Source organism: Meleagris gallopavo, chromosome 1, assembly GCF_905368555.1.
Source record: "Meleagris gallopavo chromosome 1, MGAL_WU_HG_1.1, whole genome shotgun sequence".
NCBI lineage: Eukaryota > Metazoa > Chordata > Aves > Galliformes > Phasianidae > Meleagris > Meleagris gallopavo.
Window position 1 is genome coordinate 29597567 of NC_139404.1, and position 15223 is coordinate 29612789.

Genomic DNA, 15223 nt, shown 5'->3' on the forward strand with positions numbered 1-15223 from the left:
TGAAATGCAAATAGATTCAAAATGCATAAAGGCAGATTCCAGTCTCATGTAAGATGTAGAATGGAATTAGACAGGATGTTTCTATATGCCAAACTGAACAAAATTTAACCTGCATTCTCCTTCTTTGAGTCTCCATCTCCAGTATTTTCTCTGAAGCCCAATAAAGGAAGCCTGTATGCTTCTATTAAAATAAAAGCATTTATTCTCACTGGACTTGAAAACGTTTTAGACAATAAAAAATACTTTTAACACAGCACTATTGTAACATGAAGTATTAAGAAAATCATTGCTTATATAGGGTCTTGGCTTCTACACTGAAGCATGCAACATTAAGTAGATCATTCCTCTGTTCTCCCTAGACAAATTCTAAACATCTTATCAATTCTTCCTAATCCTGCTCTTCTGTGTAGCTTTTATAATTTGATAGAAGCTTCAGGGGACCTATCACCGCAACATTTTCTGACCATGAAGATGCATTCACAACCATGAAAAATAGCTCTGAAGTTTTTCACTCTACTAAAAAACACATTAGTTCAAGACATGATGCTTCCTACTCACTTCCTCGTGAGGAATGAAGGTTTTTGTTTTACTTCCAGGTTCCCATTCTCTGCATATGTTCCCACCCTAAAATTACAGTACTCGGTAGTTAGCTCACATACTACGACACTACGACAGTACAGCCGTTCACTTGTGACACATCCTAAAATATACATTTAAATTACTCCCCTTGCTTTTTTATGAATATGAATTTTGTAGTATGAATGTTATTAAAATATCCAAGAGGAAAAACTACATTAATGGGTAATATTATTTACTTTCATTCTTAAGGAGGACATACATCTCAAATTACTCTTTAAGTTTGCAATAACATTAACTTTTGTGACTGTAAACAACAACAACTCTCATGGATCTATCCTTTAAGTGTTTACATACAGAACAACGTATGTATGGTGTAAAAACAAATCAAGAGAGAAGTTCCTGAAACACCAGGATACACCATTACATGCCTATTTCCTCCTATATTTAAATTACCCAGTGGCAGGGAAAAAAGTAATTCTTGTCAAACTTATGTGAAAGAAAAAACAGGTCTAGTGAAACAATCTGGAGAAAAATATGTTTCAAAATGGCAACTTGCCTTTTTTCTTTTTAAATATGAGAACTAACACTTGAAAAAAGTTGCATTGAAAATGAAAGTGTGACTATACCTGAAACTTCACAAGGTTTATGGGATTTCTGATACTTTCTATTAATTTCTTCATGTCTGTATATAAGATGTGGTTTGTTATGCTCATCTTCATGTTCACCTCCATCCGTTTTCATCAGAGGCTCTAAAAAATATTCACCATCATGTGCTTTAAAGGTGCCCATCTGAAAGTAAGAGAAGTAATTGCTTTATTCTCCACTAAAAATAAAGTTATTTTTATAACTTTCATGATATAAACTACTTAATATTTTCAGATTAATGAAAGTAAATTTGCATGAGACAGAAGTTGGAAAGCAAAAGAGTTTCTTTCAGAGTCTTGTTCCATTCCCCAGAGAGGAATATCATAATAGAGACTACTCATAACTAAGGAGGATATATTAACAATATAATCAAGGAACACTAACAAAATATCGTATGTAATCTTTATACAGACTTAGTAAAACCAAGGTTACTGAAGTAAAAAAGAATCTAGGTATAACCAAGCAGGACTGCTGTGGAAACTGCATAGAGAGGAGTGGAAGCCATCAAGAAAGTCAAGGTTTAGCTGCTGTCTGAATTCTAGACTGAGTTGTTGCCTTCTGTCCTTCACATAACTTACACAACCTTTTTCTTCTAAAACTGTTTTGTCCACATATCAGCAGCATTAGCCTGCAGTAAGGACTGATGCTAAGATTCAAACCACCAAAAAGGGTTAAGTGTGGCTGCCATGTGAACACTAACAAGCTGATCAATTCTTTTCTGCTACCCTAAACCCTATTTTAGGTAAGAGACATTTTAAATGTTACATTAAATTTAATGGAAGAAAAAAAACTTAACTGCTGCTTTATTCCTGCAAGTAACTTTTAGTTCTCCCCTACTACCCAGAACTAGAGCAGATATTCTATAGCAGTTTCTTCAGTGACTTGTCCAGTTAACAGCCTTTAAGATTTTATTAAGCAATGATTTCAGCTATGACAAATGCCAACTATGAGAATAACAGCATACAGCTAGTGAGAAAAGTTTTCAAGCATTTTCCAAACTCCATTCTTCTAGAATAGCAAACTTCTACTGGAAAAAAAAAAAGCAAGAACAAGGGTTTATTTCCCTATCATTTCACAGTACAAAAAAAAAGTCACTAATTCATGTTTTTGAGTGAGTTTTATAACTTTGAGAATCCCACTCAGATTCCTTATTTTGTACTCAGTCAAGAGCTACCAGTGGTAAACTACCTAAGAATTCAAAAATGTATTCAGGCATGCATTGACCTATACAGTGAGTAGAGTTAACAGGATGCACCATGACTGACCTAAGTCAATCTAGTATTGCTGATACTCCACCAGAAGTAATCCCGCTTTCCTTTTCCTCTATGTAAGTACTCCCACAGTTCATTTCAGCACCAGCAATTAAGCTTACATACACCGTTTACAAACTCCACTCTCCAGCTAAGATCTACACTTCCTACCAAAGGAAGTTATTTTTCAGATGAAATAGTAAAGATTAGCTGAGGAAACAGAACCATTTACCCAGGAGAGAACTAGGGTGTAACCATGAATACACAGTATTAAATGCCTAACAACATCTGCAGTTCAACTTTCATTATTCTAAAGTCTAAGTATCACAGTCAGAACTGACACAAACAAGTGTAATTCAGAATCTTGTCCTAGTAGTAGGCATACTCAAGTCACCTGGGAAGAGAGGGGAAGCAGGCAATGCTCCCTCTTTTAAAAGAAGACACTGAGAAGTAGCAGTAACCATGTTTATCTGTAGTTCACAATAAACAGAGAAAATCACCAGAAAGCAGAACACATTCTCCTTTGTTACACATAACAAAAGATACATTATAAGCTTACAAGGCAGAAAGTTAGGACAGACAGCTGGAAAGGAAGAATTCCGCACCACACTTCAGAATTATTGCCTTCAGAATTATTCCAATAAGTTTTAAACCAGAAGATGAAAATCCAAGGTCCAGGAGGTTCCACCTTTTTAGACTAGAAAAATTGCACTAGGTTCCCTCTCACTTGTTCACATCCTGGGCAATTGATTCTTGCAGTCTCTATCAGGATCAACTGTCTGTGTAGTTATGTGCATTTGGCTGATCAAGATCTCTAACACAAACTTTTTTTTTTTCCTTTAATTCTCTCCTCAATGTATAGATAAACAACCAATTACTACTGTCACTGACTGGTTAGGTATACATCCCACCTGCAGTCTATGATGACATTTACTGCACATCTCCTATCCAAGTTGATAAAAAGTCTTTACATTGCATGTGAAATGAATATATTACATGAGGGGGAAAAAAAAACAAAAAACAAACAGTGCTTTAACAAGTAGTATATTATTACATCTGCAATTTAAAATCCAAGCTAACATTAAAAACTACTCCACATCAGTAAAATAAATTTGAAGTGCAATACTAAAAAAATCCAAGCCTTTGGAGACTGCAATATCCATATGTGGTTACTGTCAGATTAACAAATGGAAATCAGCATCTCAAAAGGCAAGTCAGCCAAAAAAGCTAACTGAAACAAATCTTGAAACTACCACCGCCAATCCTTAGACTAAAGCTTTATTTTGATTAACTACGTGTTATCTCCTTGTTTTCCTAACATAGAGATCTACAAAATTCAATCACCAGCTACATTGTTCTGCCTGGTTTGCAGTCCTTCATTCATGAAAGTCATATTTTATCCATGGTCAGACAGCAAATAAAAACTAAGCCATTCCTATAAATTAGGCACACAAAAGGACTTTAAGATCCAAATTAAAAAAATAGTGCTGTAAAAGCAAATAAAAGCAGATAACCTGATAGTACAGAGGCAGGTTGATGAAACAGAAGCAACAGCAGGTTGCTCCTGCAGGAAGTCAAATCAGAAGCAAACTGAATTTACTTATCTACAGATGCTTCTCAAATCATGTAACGAGAAATCTGCCCTAAGCATTTTACTTCTGTTCTCAGATAGAGATAGAAGTACATTTAATAGGTCTCTTCAGTAGAAGCAGAATTTAAAATTGAAAAGACCCCACTGTATATTATAAATAAGTGGTCCAAAGAAAGTAAGAAAGAGGGAACACTATACAGGACTATACATAAACACAGACTTGAGGAAATTTATGAGAAAACCCGCATGAGAATGATAATTTATTTCTTGGGTTTAAAATCTTCTGGATGAGTCAGACACTTTATACTGAATCAAGACTGAATGGATCAGCACAGCTATTGACTTTATATGATATGCCTTACCAGCTTGAAGTGGCTTAAAACTGCAGTCTTCATCAATGCATTTGCTCTATTCCAAGAGTAGAAATAAATATTGCACAATTTATGGTTAAAGTATGTACTGTATCCACATACAAATTACATCCTTGTGTATAATAGCAACTTCGAAGAACATATGGAAAACATAAGGGATATAAAACAAGTTTTGGAAACATGGAATTAATATGTCCAACAGCAAAACTGGAACAACTTCAGAGAAATGCTAGAATGACTGTCTTGAAAACATGACTCTAAACTGGCAGACTCCCTCCCAGGTAACTTCTGCTCCTATGAAGATTTTTTAAGCCCTTACAGCATGGCTTTTAAACTCCAACTCAAAAACCTGCAAGGAGTTTACAGCAAGGATACTTTCTCATTCAAACTAAGTTACAAAATACCCTCCTCTTGTATTACGCTCCCTACTTCGCATGTCATGTTAATTCAAAGCTCTTCTCAATCATGTGAGTAAACCCTTCACTCTTCTTTGCCTGCTCCAGGGTTACAATGTTTTCTAACGACAGAGGTAAGAGGCACAGCCTAATTAGCTCCAGGAAGAAAAAAGCATGAGAGATTGTCTGATAAAGGTACACTGCCAGTATCTGCAGAAGACACTTCTACCAGAAGATAATTCAGCTAGAGAAATACAACAAGACAGTTGTAGCTCACTCATTAAACTGAGATAATACAATAAAGAAAAAAGTAATAACTAATAAATAAGCTAAACAACAGAACAAATAAGCCAGCTAATTAAAGAGTTATGCAGTGCAATACCTTTTTGGAAGTGAAATGTATTATTTCTTCCAATCAGGTTCTTAAAAACTGATTGAATAAAATGCGAAAAAAAGCATACAGGAAAAAATATCTAATTTTAAGTCAAACTGCATGCTTTAACTTCATATTTGCCTACCAATTTTGTGACACTAGGATTTCATTAGCAGATAGTAATCATACCTCTGGCAGACTAAATCACACTTCTGAGCGTGGGCAGGTGCATTATCAGTTCTGTTAGAAGTGTCCTGGTCTGGGTAGATAGATACCTAGGTCATGGTTGAATGCTATCATGCTTCCACTCAGGAACACAAAGAGACTGTTTACATTCCATCTAATGGCATAGGGAAAAGCCTATTCACATGGGAAGTGAAAAATTCAGACACAGGTACCCTGGGAGTCTCATTGTAAGTCTACTCTAGGCAGCAAAAAACCTGGCTGAAGCCAAGTAAAAAATGGCACTCCTGAAAGCTTATAAATAAAATTTGTAGTAACAGGCTAGTTATTTTAATATTCCCTCCAGTTCTTTGCTATACACCTATCTGAAGGACAGGCAGAAAAAGCAGGTAGAAGAGCCTGCAGGGATCACAGCAATTAACAAGATTCACTGGAGTGGAAGGAAAATGGAAGGAAATGAGAGGGCCCATTTATCCCTAAAACTTACAGTGAACTAGTTGGACAAATCAAGTTTAAAAATATACCTGTCAACTTTTGCCATAGAAATACTGCATTGAGATTATAGAAAGGTAGCAATTTCACAACGCCCAGTGGAACTGGGAAATGAAGCATACGTACATGTGAATGCATTTATCTAAAGAACTCTCGTGAATACTTTATCAAATTTATATAAATACTCCCCTAAAATGCAAACCCAAGGGATCCTCCAAACACTTAGTCTTAGAGGAAACTCCACCACAATCTTGTCTGTCTCGGTGAACAAGAAGAAAAGCTCACATTTCCAGTTACCTCTGTTCAGGAAGAGCTGTCCAGCTTCAATGTTTTAAGAGAACACAGAAACACTTTTTACTCTCCTAGAGAGCCAAATAATTCCAGAGAGGCCCTTCTACCCTCGTCAGGCAGTTACCACTCAAGCAGTTAGCACATGTAAGGTACAGTGAGAACTTCACCTCATTTTAGTCAATTGCATGCTTTGAATACTTTTGTCAATCTGTGTATGTCCAGAAAATGACCTCTTCTCATACTACCTAACTTAACTACCACAATCTTACATCTTCTACACAAAATGAAGACAAAGAACAATGAGAACTGAAGCTATTGCTGATCTGATAACTCACAGGAAAGCCCATCTTACCCCAAGAATGCACAATCTGCTGGAATCCACGGCAGCCAACTGCTGACCACCACAGAAGGTGGTAGCATTACTTTAGTTTTAAAAATGCAGGTTTACGCAGCATCCCAGCTGGGATCAGTTCACCTAATGCTTTAATTCTGCCTTTACTTGCTCTGTTCTGACTCACGTGTAGAAGCACAGCATCTCTGGAAATAGAGATGCAAACAGCTTGAGGAAGAAAAGAAAAATAAAGTGTTTTGAGGATTTTTTGGGGGGGGTTTCTTAATTGGAAACTTAAGTAGTCATTTTTTAAATGACTTGTGCAGTCAGCAGTTATTTTGCCAAGATGTGTAGGCAGAAGCTGAGTCAGCAATACAGGTCCATATGCAATTATTGTCTACCCTCAGATGTATGGAAGATCTCTAGTGCCCACATGCAGGAAAGCAACGCTAAGACGAGATAACAAGGTAAAAAGTCAGCACCATCCACTCTGTGGTCAACATGCAAGACCAGGAAGATTTCAGGCAGCTGCAGTCATCAGAATAGTCTCCTGTCCAAAGAGATTGAGCATCACAAATGAAAATACTTAAGAACTGACCCTGCTTCTGACAACACACATTAGGGAAAGATAGGAATGCAAACCAAAGTAAGACAAGAAAATGCAAATGAAGTCAATAGTAAAAAAATAATTAAATAGGAACACAGAGGAAAAAAAGCCATAAACAAAGCAACTGAATACCAGTGTTTCTTCCTATAAGTTCACTCTACTTCTGAATTGTTTTTGTTCTATTTAGTTTCTTACAAAACCATTCACATTTTACTCAGTCAGTCCTTATTCCCAAAACCATTTGGTACTGAGTGACAAAATAAATGCAAGGGCCAATAACAGTAATAGTGCCTTTTTTTTTTTTATATATACTGTTGTATTGCAGATATTCAGGGCTAGAGATTCACCTTGTACTCTCTATGAGGAATAAAACCAAAACTATTAAGTGCAAGTGTCAGGTCAGCCTGTCAACATGAATAAGACTATGTTTGTCCAAACAAGAATTGATCGTCTTGACATTTTAGTATGCCTTTTTCCTTGTTTATGAAAGAAAAAAAAAATCTGTAAGAACTAGTACGTGGCCTATAGATGCTCACAGACGTCAGTGATCTGAATACTGAAAGCTGACCTGACATTTAAATTTAGAAAGTAACTTTTTGGAAGCTGCACCTGTATGTTATAAGCATATCTTCCAGTTACAAGTGTTAAAATTTTCTTTGGAAAACCACTATAGCTTAACTAAATGAAGTTACTAGTAGTATGCAGCACAAAAAAAAAAAAGTGGGCAGTACTTTCAAGGCAACAAATCTGTTACCTGCAATAGAATTCCACAAGAAATTAGATCTTGATAAGATACTTCTGTAGGTTGCTCCAGAAGTAATGCCTCCTACCACACCACCATCTGCCTTTGAAGTCATGGGCTAACACAATGAAGTAGAGGCTGAACCTTCCCATGAATATTCCATTACATTTTGTTGCCATGTGACAGACAGCAGCAGAAGGGCAGTCTGAAAGAATGGCATCCGGCATGGAAGTTTATATAAAGTAAGAGGTGTGTTAGTTAATTCCCCTTCACAGGAAAAAAAAAAAGGCACCCACTGACATTCATTAACGCTTGCTGAACCATTACAGAAGCCAAGCAGTGGCTTCTGTAGTCACTTCAGCAGCAGCAGCATGAAAGATAAGGTACATTCTGGATGGCAATGCACAGCTGTCACACGACAACATGAAGAACATCCCTACCAGCTCATCCACACAAACCTGCTGAAAAATTATGCTGAAAAAATAGTACAATTTCTCAGCTGCAAAACACTATCAAATACTGTTATTGTCCTCTTCGTATCTATCATAGCTTTCATGGAAATAATGTAAGACAACACTACTTTTGTAGCAACCTACATAGTTACAAATAATGATTTCTCACAGTGGGATACAATACAAATTGGCATTTGTTTGCATTTGTCAGTGATGTTGTAGCCTATACTTTCTTGAAAGTTAAATTGCTTTCACCTATGATTTTGCTGTCAAGATAATGTTTGAGAGGTCACTTTTGTCACTGGACTCATGTGGGCTTTCTCAGCAGATCTTGTTTCCCACGTTAGTATGAAGCTAAAATGGACCAATGCAGTAAAAAGAGATTTAGATCTTAGGAAAATAGAGTGAAATGAAGCGCAAGACTTCCAAAAATCACTCCAAAGATGTAAGAAATGTGTGTATGCAATCAGACATTCAACAAGACACCCAGGCCATCACTATAGATGACCTTCTGCCTTTGACAGCCTCCCAAACTTCCCTAATTACAGGCTCCCTCCTTGCAATTACTACAGGCTCCCGACTGACCTTCTAACCTCCCTTTGCCATTTGCATCCCTGAACCCAGAGCACACTGAAACATAACACAACAAAACTGCATACAGGGTGTCAGAGGCCATTAAGCAAAGCTCCATGGGTATTCTGCGTTGTAAATGCTCTTGGCACACTCAGGAAAAAAGCTTAACTGAAGGTGAAAAGAGCTTGGGGAAAAAACCACACTCAGCTTGACAGTGCAGTCAAGAAAAGTAGTAACTTGGGAAGCAGCAGCGAAGCTGCCAGCATAGGTGATGCAGAGCTTGGGGAAAGGAGCCTACAGGATAACGTCAAAGTACATACATGGTGCAACTTCAGATCACTCTCAGGTACATCTTAAGAGCAACTTTTTGAATTTCACCTTTTATTTTCCTACAAGTTCACATTCTTCATCCGTTCCTAGCTTTTAAAGCACTGGTCTACAGCTATTGCCTTACACATGCAAATTTGGAAGATAGAATTCTATCTAATAATTTTAAGCAATCCCTTGTATTTTAATTTCCACACACAAAACTCAAGTTTCGCATGGGAAAAAACAGACCCTAGAGAGAACAGATTTTACTTAAACAGAATACAGAGCTGCAGTCTAATTTCTACTCACAAGCAGCATCTTACCTCAGCAGCAATCCTTAAGTCACTTACATCTCTACATTTATCCACAAAGCACGGTATTATTCAATGGAAGAGAAATCACTGACTAGCTTACTTTCACATGTACATTTGTTGAATGCACAAGACAAATACATTTTAAAACCCCTGATCTACTAACTTTCCTAGTCTTTCAATACAAAAGCAGCTGTACTGGGAAACTGCAAAATGTGTTTAGGGAAGACAAGATACCACAGAAAGAACTCTTCTCCAAAGAGCTGCTCTCTACTAGCAGTCACACAAGGAGCGTGAACACAAAAGAATGAGGAAGAACAGTGGGCTGAAGGCACCAAACCAGGTTGGAGAATACTCTTTGCATACATCAGCTGGCTGTGACAGTCTCCTTATCCCCTCACAGTCCCTCCATGGGAGCTAATCATGTGCCAGAGAGGACCAACCATCCATGCAGGGCTCTGCTTCCTCTTTACCAAACCTCACCAGGTTCATTAACAAGGAGAAGGTGGCCATAATGCTGGGGTATCACAGGCTGTGACATCTACGCTCCCCAAGTCTATGCCTACCTGGCAAAAGGTGGTGGAATAAATAGCAAGAGAAGGTCTGGGGAAACTCTGGGAAAACTCTGGGAAAGAAAGGTATTTGGTAGAAGCCCAGACCAGGGATTCCTGACAGCCAAGAAGTGACAGAGGCCGTGAAGTATAGCCAGAAACTTCAGTGGAAGTTCACAAGGTTCATCTAGAAGATGTAAGGGTTCAACTTACTGCTATTCAACTGCTTCTGAGGGGAATAATGCATAGTATAAATTGTAATGTTCAAATGAAGTACAGAAAAAGAAAAGTACGACATTTTCATTATTAAAGGAAGGATTGCACTGATAGTTTGAGAACCGCCAAATAATAGGCTGTTGGGACAGCTTTGAAGTACAGTAGGTACACGTTTTTCAGGTAAGTTCTTTCCCTTCAAGTAATGAAAATTGACTACTTGCAAGAAGATCATTAAAATAGGCAATAAGTAGCTAAAAGAAAATATAATCTCCTCTATTAAGCTTCTTGTATTTATCTTGTGTAGACTACAGCACCATTCTCAGTATCATGCTATATGAATGAACTTGTACATGAAAAACATTTGCAATTACTTGCAACAACTCCTCTTATCAACTCCTTCTGTGCCCCAGGTGTGCAACAAACTAAGGGCTTTAGTGTAGATTCAAATTGGGTTTTGTATAAAGCAGACCAGAATCAATGAGATCTGTTGGTAAAGCAAGAAGGCAAAGCTGTGATGCATACAGAATTAAGGCTTTGTAATGTTGTCTTCTTCAGCAATGTCTGCAGACCTGCTCAAGTCCAAAGACCTCAATCCAAAGACAAGGTGGCATATAATTACAAATCCAACAGTTAGCACTAGACAATACAAGTGTCCCTCTGAAGTATCACCTCTTTCTGATGCTTTCCCATCACACACAACCTTCTTTCAACACACATCACACTCTCCAACATCTTTCCACCCAGTTCCATCCTATCTTCTATATACTACTATAAAGAGATAAGAAAACACTGTCACTGGATTGTTTCAGCTCCCAGAAGTCCTGTATGTCTATAGTGCAGCAATAAGAAGCATCACACAACCCTAACTTGAATTTAAACTAAGACTTACAGCATCCCATATTGATGTGTGTAGCTATTTTAAAGCACTCAAATTTCAGTGACTGTTATGGCAGTAACTGCAGCTTTCATAGAATCATAGAATGGCCTGGGTTGAAAAGAACCACAGTGATCATCTAGTTTCAGCCTCCCTGCTATGTGTAGAGTTGCCAGCCGCTAGACCAGGCTGCCCAGAGCTCTTAAGTGTTTCATAAGTAGTGATACAGCAGAGCGCCAGATCTGTTTCTGTTTCATCTTGTTTCTAGACAAGAAAACATGAAATGCAGCAACGCAGTACAACTGCTCTGACATACAGTGATGTGGTACTATTTCTTCATTATACCCCTGGAAAGACCTAAATGCTATCAAAGTAGAAGTACAGAATCTACTACAGTTTTGATTTCTCCGTTCAATTCAATTGTGTGAAAAAGCATTTTATAGTCACACTCCCAGATAAGCCAGTAGGAAACTTCCCATTCACTTCAACAGAAAGATGTTGCACCACCAAGAACATGACACCTGCACAGAACAGCTGAAAACACAGGAAAATATCAACACTCAGTCTTCTCTCATTATCTCAAGAACCATTATTCTAAACTTATACGTAGATAACAGCCATCTAGCTGCAAACACCTGTCTGATGCCAACTGGCAGCATCATTTTACCAAACAACAGCTCCCTGAGCCTGAGGCACGGTTTGTTTTCTCCCTTATAACTATCGGGTGATGCAGCTCTTGAAACTCAGAATGTTACATCAAGCAACGCCACCACCGGCCAGCAAAAGACTCTTTGAAAGCAGCGTCTGTATATCCCGTCACGATTGCAAGCCAGCAGTGCCAACACACTGCATGACCAAACGCTTGGAACGCCGCCCGAGAGCTTCCGAGCCCCGCATCTCACTGCGTGCCTTTCAGGAAGGAGATGAATGGGGCCGGGGAGCGCACGCACTTACCAGGCCGCCGCAGACGCTGAGGACGGCCACGTGCGCCTGCTGCGCGTTGACGTGCCCGCGGTAGAAGCAGTGCCGCAGGTCGGGGGAGGGCGGCTGCCGCGGGGCTCCGACGTGCACCGCAGCGAACTGCGCGGCGATGAAGCCCGCGTCGGCGCTCAGGTTGAGCTGGAAGAGCTGCCCGTACGCGCTGAGCCGGTAGTGCGTGCGGAGAGCTGCGGGCTCCGAGCTCCTTTTCCTCCTGCTGAAGTGACGCGCGTGAGGAAAAACTTCTCCGAACTCATTCACCCGGACAGGTGTGATTATTTCGTAGGAGGACAGCTGCTTCACTAAGGTCTCTGCAACGGAGAGCGCGGGACTCAGCCTCGCTGGGCAGCGCGGAGGCGCGGCGCTCCCCACGCGGAGCTGCACCGTTCTCTCCGCAGAAAGCCCCCCGCCGCCGCCCCGCCCGGTTCCCCTCCCTTCCCCCGCCGGCCCCTCCGCAGCCCCACGGGCCGCCCGCCGCCTTTGTTGCCGCTCGCTTACCTTGTCCCGGGTGGAGGCGGAGCGCCCACGACCTGGCGACGAGCAGCGCGAGGGGGCACAGCACAGCCGCCAGCCACTTCGCCCCCCGCATGGCTCGCTCCGCGCCCGCAGCGCCCCCGGGCCGCCGCCTCAGCGGCCGCGAACCGCCTGGGCCGCCCCCGCGCCGCTCGGCTCCCCCATGCCGCCCGCGTCCCCCCTCGCTGCCGCCGCGCTCCTCTCACGAGGCGGGAAGCCGCCCCGCACCCGCAGCCCTTCTCCTCCCGGCCCCTCGCATCCACTCCCAGCTCCGCTCCGCCGCCGAGGTGGGCGAGGGCGGCCCTTCCTCCTTCCCTCCGCCTCCCTCGCCCCTGCCGCAGCCGCCGGCGAGGAGACGAGGAGGATGCCAAGCCGCCTTCAGGCGGTGACCATCCCTGGACCCGCACTTCAAAGCGGGCCCCGGGCCCGGCCCGCCCCCGGGGCAGGCGCTGCCCAATGGCGGAGCGCGGCACCTCCTCCGCCCTCAGCGCCCGCCCGCGCCCGGCGCCCCGCGGCTGTGAGGGCTCCGAGCCGGTGGCCGCCTGGCACTCCGCGTCCCCTGGTGGAAGCGACCGAGAGCCCGAGAACGGTGTCGGTAGCGGGAGGGAAACGGACTCCTGAGACGGGTGCTGGTTTTTAAGGAGAGCTGTGAAGCCCGGCTGTCCCAAATTCACCCCAAGAAGGGCTCCGTAAAGCTAGGAACTGTCCCTTCACCTTCCGCTTTGCCCACAGGCACCCTGCTGATCTCAGGTCACCGTGAGGCCCGCAGGCGCAGCCCCGGAAAAGGCGACCTCCACACAAAGCAAGGTCTGACACCAACGGACTGCGATTTGTGATAGCCCCAGAAGCTCCGGGGGCAGAGCAGTCTCACACCCCACTTCAGGACTTCTAGAAATCTACTGTGAAGGGCTAGTCAGAATGCATCACCCCGGGTGCCTCATGCCCTCCTCCTACAGAGCGTGTACAGACCAGTGCCTGCCAAACCCCTTCAAAGCCCTTCAGATGAATGCAGCCCATCTGTACTAATTATACACTCATGATACTCTGTTATGTACTGTGTAAATAACGGTATTACTTATTAACAGCTAAATAACTAAAGCTTTTGATGTGTTGAGTAGTTTAATTAAAGATTTATTAGCAGTTTCCCTTCTTAAAGTAGATTTGATCATACAAACTCCAGAAAGTTTCCTGATTGCATTACCAAAAGTCTTCAGGTTTATACAGTGGTCAGAGTTGATGGTTATACAGTTGATACACTACAGAGTTGATGGTTTGTCTGGGTTCCAGGAAATCCAGAAGGATCACCCCTTTCCTATCCCAAAAGTAATTTTTGAAAAGTGGCCAGATTCTGCCATCACATTTTGCTGATGCCCAATGATTTAGACCATGTCTGGCATTCAAATCGAAACCCTTTCTGTATAAACCCTTTCAGAAACCACTGAACACTATATTTAACAAAAAGAGAAAGCTCTACAGATATTATGCAAAAGCTTGATTTGCAGTTGCAATGCAGATTAGCTGCGTAGAGAAAAGGAGAAAAATAGTGTTTTTTAGCCACTTGTATAGTATTCATGTTACCTGTATGGCTTTGGGCCATAAGTTGCTGTCATTCAACCTGACCTCTGTCCACATGGAATTGGTTTGAGTCTTGTGATAAGTAAATATAACCGTGTATATCAAAGGAAGGGGCATATTTTTATTAAGAAGAAACATAATTCCATCAGAAAATCCAGAATGCGTAGAAATAGCAAACATACTATGATGAAGACAGGCATGAGGATGAAATAAAGCTGGAGAATTATGGAAGCTTTTTTAAGGAACAATTGCAAAAATATATAATTAAAGAGCGAGATGAAAAAGTAGCATTGGTTTTAGAATAATTGGTGATAGCTCCATTGGATCTGCTGTCCATAAAAGAGAAAGAACTGATGGATTGGAGCATGGCAGCATAGGCTGGCTTGGAAATTAGGTTTGAGGAGAAGCTTGGGCTAGGTGACCTTCAGAGGCACCTTCCCTGGCCAGATTATTCCATGGTTCTCTTAAACAAATTAGAAAGGATCCTGGAGAAAGCTTTAGAGATCAAATGGAGAGGAAAATCAGTATCATTAGACCTACTAAAAGAACACAGATATAGGGAGAAAAAAATCAGGAGAAAAGCTACAAAGGAGGGAAATTGAAGAGGAAGAAAGAATAATCAACTGAAATATTTGACAAGATCTATCAAGGCTTGAAGTTATAGATGGGTGAAGCTCCAGCTAAGGCTGTGGGACTGTGCTGGTTTACATCTGCAAATACAGTCCTCAGAAAAGCACTGTGGTCTGACTTAATTAAATCTGCACTGACATTAAAGCTTGCTGTTGAACAGTTGCCTTTAAAATGCCTCCTACATTAGTGAAATACATCCATCTATTTACACTGTTGTTTCTTTTCACTTATCTCTTTCAGCCGCTATGTTTGGAATGAAGTGTGTTGTGCCAATTACTTTGCAAATGAATGAAATAAAAGGATATTTTGTGCTCGTTGAGACCCCTCGCTTTCCTCAGTGCTGCAGTGGGACTGCAGTGGGACTGCATGGGCAAACTGAACTGCAATTATG

General features: G+C 41.2%; 1 protein-coding gene across 2 annotated transcripts in view; it reads right to left on the reverse strand.

Annotated features, from left to right (window-relative positions):
* Positions 1–13108, reverse strand: part of ADAMTS20 (ADAM metallopeptidase with thrombospondin type 1 motif 20) — a 93207-nt gene extending 80099 nt beyond the window's left edge. For both annotated transcript variants that reach the window (XM_085219775.1, XM_085219768.1), the window contains exons 1-3: positions 12613–13108; positions 12091–12425; positions 1206–1368 (exon numbers count right to left, since the gene is read on the reverse strand). In XM_085219775.1, the coding sequence (XP_085075901.1) occupies positions 1206–1368; positions 12091–12425; positions 12613–12703 (589 nt within the window). In that variant the 5' untranslated portion in view covers positions 12704–13108. The remainder of the gene's footprint in view (positions 1–1205; positions 1369–12090; positions 12426–12612) is intronic.
* Between the last annotated feature and the right edge of the window lie 2115 nt (positions 13109–15223).